Here is an 8653-nt window from a genome sequence, read left to right as displayed (position 1 = left end):
TCAGGATACGCATTCACACTTGGATCTGGCGTATTCTCATGGGCATCAAAGAAACAAGAAACAGTGGCACAATCATCAGCCGAAGCCGAGTATATCGCAGCCGCTAACTCAGCTAATCAAGCAAAATGGCTAAGAAGAATACTTGAAGACATGGGCGAAAAACAAGATGAAGCTACTCAAATATTATGCGACAACAAGTCTGCAATTGCAATGGCAAAGAATCCTGTGTTTCATGGAAGAACAAAACACATTGATATCAAATATCACTTCTTACGAGAAGTCACCGCTAAGAAAGAGATTGAATTAAAATATTGCAAAACTGAAGAGCAGATTGCAGACATATTCACCAAAGCACTTCTAAGACCAAAGTTCGAGTTCCTACGCAACATGCTCGGAGTAACCTCGAAAAACATTAAGGAGGAGTGTTAAAATGTTAATGTTTTTCAAGAAATAATCTAGATTAGTCTAGTATTAATTAGTTAACATAGATATTTAATACTAGATATTTATGAGGTATTTAGTAGAAGTTACTAGATAATTAAAATATCTAAGATAGTTTAGCTAGTTCATAAAAATCAGAGAATGCTAGAAGCATTCCACCGACATACTTAGCATATAAATTGACATATGATCTTGCAATTTGTATACACACCAACACATACAAAAATTAAGCAATAAAGGTTTGCTTTCCAAAAAGTCTTCTACTATTTACCAACATCCCTCTTTTAATTAAATCAACTAAAACATCAATATTTTATAACATCTAAATTTAAACTAATCAACTTCTAAATTTACAACTAATTTTAACACAACCAAAGGTAAAACTTCAACTACACAACATGCAACGTATTATAACCTGATTTAAAAAACAATACAAACACCCGAATTCTATTTTTTATCAAAAATATTAAAACCTAATTAATCCAAACCTCCTTGAATTTGCCCTCCAAAACTTTAAACCGGTACTGACTATTGCTACTAAACCGGGTTCTTATATCTAACTAGAACCTATTTGAACCGCTATGTTTAATGCCGGTTCAACTTCTATTTCCATTTTCTTTCTCATTTCTAACACTTTCCGGTGGCTGTTGGAATGAACGTCGCCAGAGAAAGTAGGACTACCAGCCGGTCTATATTCAGGATACAGCCGACCGGATTTGAACCGGACCCCACAAGCATTACATAATGTTTTAGGACCTAATGGACCGCTTCTCCATTGAGGTGTCTTTTGAACTTGGCAATGAGTACACCGACGTTGACTCAACGACTCATTTGAACCTTCTCCGGTTTTTAAAACCGGCTTTTTCCTCTGCTTTTTCCCAGCCGGTTGCGTTACAAAAAACTCCGTGAAATGAACCGGTATTTTGAAAAGCATTTGAGAAGTTATGGACGAGTCACGAGATGATGTCGAACTCGTTGACGACTCAGTGATTGAACGAGACCCGCTCGACCAGACTCGGCTACGTTTTCGAGAACGCTCGGTTCTTAACTTTCTTGGAACCGGATAGGTTAATCCCGAAACTGTGAAACTCCGAGCTGATGTGTTAGTCACCGGTTCAAACCGGTTCAAGCCAACCTCTCCGGTTCTCTCCTTAAAATTCACCGTCGAACTTAAAAAAGGAATCTCTGACACGGAATCATCCACCAGTTGTGATAACCATTCCAAGCTTTCCACATCATCACTCTGAATTTAAAAAATAATAATAAATTAATTTTATAACCATAATAAATAATCATAATCATTTAAATTTAATTAACTTTCTTTTTTTTTCTTTTTTCAGGTAGTTTTTCATATAATTTTCAAGTTCCATGCAACTGACTATAAATAATTGCTAATATATACTCCCTCCGTCCCATATTTATTGTCACCAGACAAAAAATACACAGTTTTAGGAAATTCCACTAACTTTATTTTTCCATCAATGAAATATCTTCTCTCTCCAGATCCACCAATGAAATATCTTCTTTCTTTTCTATTTATGGAAGTGGACAATTAATTTGGGACATCCAAAATAGAATAATGGACAATAGTATAGGGACGGACGGAGGGAGTATATATACATAGTTACATACATATCGATATTTAAATTAAAAATTAAATATCAATACGTATGTTAATAATTACATGTGCATATATAATTGTATGTATAAGTATATGTATCTTATTACCGGAACGGAGAGCTGGTCGGCGGTAAGGGAGACGAGGTCGCCGGAGCTCGAGAAATTGGTAGAATTCAACGAATTATTATCAAAATCCGGCGAAGAAACCGAGGTGAAATCCTCCTCGGAGGATTCTTCAAATGAAACTTCACCGGAATTACTGAAATTCTTATCGGAAAGATCTAAAAGATCGTCAATGGAAAACTCGTCGGCGGTGACATTAATTCCGGTACAACACCAAATATCTTCAATTGAAGCTTCTTGTTGTTGTTGATATTGTGATGATTTCATGCCAATAATTTGCGAATAAAAACTTGATTTTAATGCTCTTGCTTCAATACACTCCATTTCTTTTGTTATTTAGGAATAGGTTTAAATTGCGAGGTTAATTATTTGATAGGTGAGCGGTAGAGAAACTAGTAGTAACAAATACAAGTAATTCGAATTAAACTAATATATATATAAAGTAACTGAACATTAAAATTAAAAATAAATAAAATAAATAATGTATTATAGATAGATATATTACTGTGTATGTATAGGTGGCCTGTAGAGAGAGAGAAAAAAGAGGAGAAGAATTGCGTGAAGTTTTTGTAATATGAGGACATGATGGGAACCCATGGTTATTTTCGTTTTATTTATTTAATCTAAATTTATAGATTTATTTTATTCTTATTATTTTTCAACAAAATGAATCATTTTTTTTTTGAACGGCAAGATTGCATCAGTCCGGACCGAAGCCTAGTCATCATTTGCACACACACACGTTCAGGCAGGAAACCCGAACCACGATCACAGGGATCCGAACCCTTAAACCATCCCGAGGGGCAGGCGGGCCGGACCTTAGTCCCGGATCGGGTCGGTAAAATCTTCCCTTTGGGCTGACCTCAATGGAGCCTATTTCAGTCCATGTTTAATTTGGTCATTCAGAAGCCAGGTTCGAACCCTAGACCTTTTACCCGGCGAGGGTGTTAAACACCACCGCGATACCACTCAGGCAAATGCCTCAGTTGTAACAAAATGAATCAATAGATTAAATAAATTGACAAATTGCACGCCACTAATAAATTGTAATAATATACAAAATTATGGCGATTGGTGTTTAATGTTTGATAAGAATTATACGGATGGATCTTAGGTTTTTTTTACCAGGATACTCCTAATGTTTGGGTTTACTATGTGCTTCGTACCTTACCTGACGAACGTTAGTTATGTTCTGTTAAGTGATCTCATCACATAAGAGTATTTTCGTCATTTAAGGATCCTTTGTCCCAAAATTTAACCACCATCTACTCCTTAAAAACTATGTGTCATGTATTATTTACAATGGAATAATAAAAGGATGCTGTTAGGGACATAAAAAAGATGTTAACACACAGCACCTACTTACTCCACCTGTTAATGAGATAATGGAAGGATGCTTTGGCCTTCGCGAGGTTTGGTAATGTTAGAAGTGTCGATCACTTGTTAATGGACCTCGAAAAGATCACCTTTAATGGTCTACCTATAAGGATCTTCAAGGCCAAAGAAAGAGAGGAACAAAATGTTAATAAACGGCACTGTCGAAATAAAAAGGCTGGAGTGCAACACCAGTATGACAACTTCGTCAGAGATGAACGCAGCTTTTGCGATGTTGCAAAACATCAATAGGAAGATTAAAGGAATAAGTTTAAAAAAAAAGAGGATTTGCGTGATAAACTTAATGATATGGAAGATCAGAAGAAGGAGATGAGAAGCGACATGGTGAACACATCCGGTAGTATGATATCCAAAGATGAAAGAACGGTTAACGTTAAAGAAAATAACTGCGAATTGATTGGAAAATCTATCATCTGTGAAGCACTTAAATGTGGACTATTGTTTCTGGTTTGAGGATCTATGCAAACCATAGGGGATGGAAAAATTCTATATATAATACCTGGGTGGTATGGATATGCTAGCAGTGTGTAATATGTCTTGTACCGCAAAGAAGATCGTTGAAAACAAAAACCATGCCATATATAAACGGTGTAACCAAGTAATTGTCCTTGATAATAATTCATTTAGGTCTCCTGGTAGACTAATATGGATCAACATTAGAGGGGTTCCTTTCACTTGTTGGAATGAAGACACATTCAAGACAATAGCTGGATGGTGGGGAAAATTGTGGAAATGGAAATTGTACTATCGTGGATAGCAATCAAAATCTTAGTTGTTGCAATGTGCTTATCCATGTCCTTAATAATATCGTAAAATTCGATGGTTGGGTCAAATTAAGAAATGACAATGGTGTGCTATGTAAGTGTTACTGAAAATGCAAAGAGGGTAGTTCAAAACGAATTTAACATTCCTGAAAAAATAGATTGGGATAACGCAGAGATCTCAAATCATGGAGATGATTCAAACTCGGAAGAAGATGAATTTGTGGATGAAACCTTTGAAATTTTTGATGACGAAGGAAACTTTCTTAACTTAGATCTTGATGTGGATAATCCAGGTATGAACGATGAAGCAGAAAGAGATGAAGTTAATGACAAGATTCAAATGTCTAGTAGTGAACAGAAATTCGACAGAGATAATTAGAATCGGAATAATTAAACAGTCGAAGACGAAGATTCATGATGCTGGGGATTCGAGAACCTTTTATAAGACAATATTGATTGCTCATGCAAAAGGAATGTTGAAAGTCCAACTTCCAAGCACCCAATTAATTATGATATCAACTTCCAAGGTACGGCGTCGTGTATTAATGTTCCAACTCACGAGGGGCATAATACAGGGTTGAATTTTAATAACGAGCTGGATGAGAATAATAATGAGGGCCCAATTTATATTGGACCAATTCAAAAAAGCATACATAGGAAGCCTAGTGGGCCTGGTTAATTTAAGAAAAAAAAATCCAAAAGAAAGTATCCAGCCCTCGTCAGTTAATGAAAAAACAAGCCCATTAAACAATGAACACAAAATGGATCATGTAAGAGATGCTAATGGGTCATCTTCAATGTAGACTGCATATAAGGTGAGCGATGTCGGGCGTAGCTCAGCCCGTAGAAACAAAAGGCCCTAGAAGAATTCACGTAAGACAAGGGTGGAAAGACTATTGATAGAAACAAAAGGGATTGTTGCTGGATACTCTACGCAGATGGAAAACATCATCTCGTATGTTGAAAATCAAACACGGCCAGGAAACAAAGAGAAAGCAATCAACCTATTCATTCTAGATGTACAGTATCTGCTGAACAGTATGTGCTGAGGAAAAGAGTAATGTCAGGCTCGTCAGACTCACAAAAGGATAACACAAGTGATAGTGCAAACAATGGGGTTTCGTGTTCGTTTAATTCACTCAATTCAGATGGAATTTATGAGTTTGGGTGCAAATTAAGTTTAAAGTGGCAGAAGAAACCTTCTGTTCAGTAAGCATGTCTTTTCCCTTTTCGCTTTTTTATATTTCATTACATTAATTATATAAGAGGTTTTGGTGTCGGGATCGACAGTAAGATTGGGCCTACAAAAAGTTGATTATAAGTAAAAAAAAACTTTTTTCTTATCACTCTAGGAAACGAAGTTACAAACTATTGATATTTTTTTGGGTTCAATCGCTTTGGGGGAATAACAAATGTGATTATATTCAATGTGAGATGATTGGGGAATCAGGAGGTCAACTCCTAATTTGGGACACTAACTATTTAGAGGCCATTGATACAATAAGGTTTGAATGTGTAATCGGTATTCGAGGTAAGTGGAAGAGCAATGGAAGTAATCTTAATGTTATCAATGTGTACGGGCCTCATGATGATTCTAAGAAACAAAAACTTTAGGATTCGTTAGCTAAATTATTAGAGGATGATGATGAAGCTTGGTGTTGTGCGGTGATTTTAATGAATTTAGGGATCAGTCTGAATGATTCAATAGCGTTTATATGGATAGTAGAGCGAGACGGTTCAATGACTATTGGTGGTAGATTATTTACTAGGGTTAGTGATGATGGCACCAAGTTTAGCAAAATAGATCAATTTCTTGTTTCAGACAACTTCCATCGTTCATGTGGGAATTTATCAGTAGTATCACTAGAAAGGTTAACACTAGAAAGGTTAAAATCAGATCACTGCCCTATTTAATTATAAGATGAACTGAAAAATTTCGGACCGAAACCTTTTAAAATATTTGATGTATGGCTAGATGAAGACGGTGTCGAAGATATCATTATGAATGTGTGGCTGCCCCATTTGTTGAAGGTAACTGAAAAGATTGCACTTTATGAACATATTGAAAAATGTAAAAGCATATCTCGTGTCCTGGAGTGTAACATCCTGATAACGGGCCTAGTTGGAATTTACCTTTTGCCCTTTTTGTTCATTATATGTTTTAAAGTGTGTTTTTGTGAATTAATTGATTAATAATTATTTTTAATTAATTATCAGTCCAGTAGGTGCGTTTTGTGACAAGGGTCACATAAATATTTTATTTATTAATTTTGAACTTCGTTTGGGCTCCCGACTGTAGTAGGTTGCATTTATGAAAACAGATATAACCCGTGTTTTATCAAGTATGGAATTTCATACCCTTTTATTAACCAAAACTGCCCCTTCCATTTGTTTATTCACTGTACGTTGTTGGTTTTTATTCCCTTTGCTTCCATCGACCAAAAACACACACACATGAACCCTAACTCTAAATTGGTGAAGATGATATATAAATGAAAGCTCAAATCGAATTCCTTGCTTCTCAACAAAGGTTTATCATCCTTATTTTAGGATTATTTCATTGTTAATTAGGGTTTATACTGGTATTATTAAAAAATGCATTTTTGGTTATTTGATCTTGAATTTGTGATAGAATAACTTGAACTATGCGAGATTATGATTGTGTATGTGTTAATAAACATTTGGGGACTTATATTTGGCTTGAAAGTGCTAGAAATACAAAAAAAATTGGGGATGACTAAGGGTGGGCAGTAGTTTGCGCCGCTTCTACTATTTTTTGTTTCAGTTCACGCAGCCACCAGCTGCTAATGCAGCTTCCGGCGATGGTGGCTGCTTCTGCTGCTGCTGGCGGCTTGCGATGGTGATTGGTGGCCTGCGGGGGTGGCTGCGACTGCCTTGCATTTGCTATTTTTTCTGTTTCCGTTCAGGTGCAGCAGCTTCGGCTGCTGCTGCTGCTGTTCGCTGAGCTACTGCCACCATGGCTGCTGGCAGCAGTCGGTGGCAGTGGTGGCGGTTGGCGGCCGGTTGCAGCGGTTGTTGCTTTTCGGTGCACGAAACGGTTTGGTTTACCCGTTTGGACCCCGACCCGTTAGTATAAAGTTTTTGTTAGTTTGTATCGCCCATTTAGACATTGACCCATTTGTTAGAATATATAAGTGTGTAGAGTGTGCATATAAGTTATGACTCGTACCCGTGTTGTTTCCGACCCGTTTGGTTAGTTTGTGTAGATTACTCGTTTTGTTCACGACACATTCATGGGCTTTTGACATTTGGAATGTGTATAAGTGTAAATATATGTATATTGTGTTATTTGCCCATATTTACTCGTGATCCGTTTCACTCGTGACCCGTTTGTTTGGAGTTTGACATTGTGTATATACATATATGTATGTATATATGTATGAATATATATGTATATATATATATATATATATACATAAAGATTTCAGGTTTGAGTGCTTGATTTGGGAAGAAGAGTAAGTCGAATGTTTTAACTCCAATAATTGTGCAAATCCCGATTTGGAATCTGGATTCCAAAGGCGTAAAACAATCGATTGAATTAACCTTATTCGATCGGAATCGAATAAGTTAATATCTCAGAGTGTGAATTGGCTCGGATGATGATCGGAGTGCTGATCAGAATTAAGCTAACGACTGGAGTAATGCTATCGCAGTTGATTTGAGCAGAGTAACATTAATGCATCCAGTGTTGTGTGATTGGTAATCTTGTTCACGTATTTATATATGTTAGGATGGAATGATGACGTGGCACATGTCCCTTTCATGGATGTAACGAACTTTGCTAATCCCGAGGGATGACGTGGCGCCTGTCCTTTTCATGGGAATAACAGATCCTAACAAACTTTCTTAGATTCTCGGGCTGACGTGGCATGCAACTTCCTTGCATGCTTGTTCCGTTGTCAAGTACTCGTTCCGGGATGAAGTGTCTGTTCCGGGATAATGCACTTTCTCCGGGACGGCGTGCTTGTTCCCGGAGGGTATCTTTATGTCGGTTTGGAATACCGAACTGAGAAGTGGTGACGGTAACAGCGGCGTGTTGGTTCCGGTTAAGGCATCATGGTGCTCTCAGTCTAGCCGGGGAGGTTTTGCTTTCTATTTTTTTCAAGTGTTTCTTCACGGTTGCAATCATCATGACTGGTTACATGATGCCGGTTACGTGTGTGTTATCCGGGCTGGGTCTTCATATAACGTTCCCGACTAGCCATTCGCTCGGCGTGGTAGAGTTGCATAGATGATGCCAGATGATTGTTTAGGAAGGGATCCTTCTTCCGGGATGGACCTTGTCAGTT

The 8653-nt window shown here is 37.2% G+C and overlaps 1 protein-coding gene across 2 annotated transcripts; it reads right to left on the bottom strand.

Moving 5' to 3' along the window:
• Positions 1–943: 943 nt before the first annotated feature.
• Positions 944–2750, bottom strand: LOC139857840 (GATA transcription factor 7-like). Of its 2 annotated transcripts, XM_071846679.1 has the most exons (3): positions 2690–2750; positions 2170–2576; positions 944–1684 (listed from the first exon to the last, which is right to left on the bottom strand). In XM_071846679.1, the coding sequence occupies exons 2-3, from the start codon at positions 2506–2508 to the stop codon at positions 998–1000; spliced, it is 1026 nt and encodes a 341-aa protein (XP_071702780.1). In that variant the 5' UTR covers positions 2509–2576; positions 2690–2750; the 3' UTR covers positions 944–997. The 2 variants fall into 2 exon arrangements, with proteins under 2 accessions (XP_071702780.1, XP_071702779.1); XM_071846678.1 differs by having other exon boundaries at positions 2170–2746.
• Positions 2751–8653: the final 5903 nt, after the last annotated feature.

Source organism: Rutidosis leptorrhynchoides, chromosome 7 (genome assembly GCF_046630445.1).
Source record: "Rutidosis leptorrhynchoides isolate AG116_Rl617_1_P2 chromosome 7, CSIRO_AGI_Rlap_v1, whole genome shotgun sequence".
Lineage (NCBI taxonomy): Eukaryota > Viridiplantae > Streptophyta > Magnoliopsida > Asterales > Asteraceae > Rutidosis > Rutidosis leptorrhynchoides.
This window is presented reverse-complemented; position numbering and strand designations above follow the sequence as displayed.

Excerpts from the sequence above, each read along its gene's own strand:
- LOC139857840 (XM_071846679.1), bottom strand. The coding sequence starts at position 2,508 with ATGGAGTGTATTGAAGCAAGAGCATTAAAATCAAGTTTTTATTCGCAA. Across the intron at positions 1,685-2,169 it reads CCGACCAGCTCTCCGTTCCG|AGTGATGATGTGGAAAGCTT; the intron begins GTAATAAGATAC and ends TTTTAAATTCAG.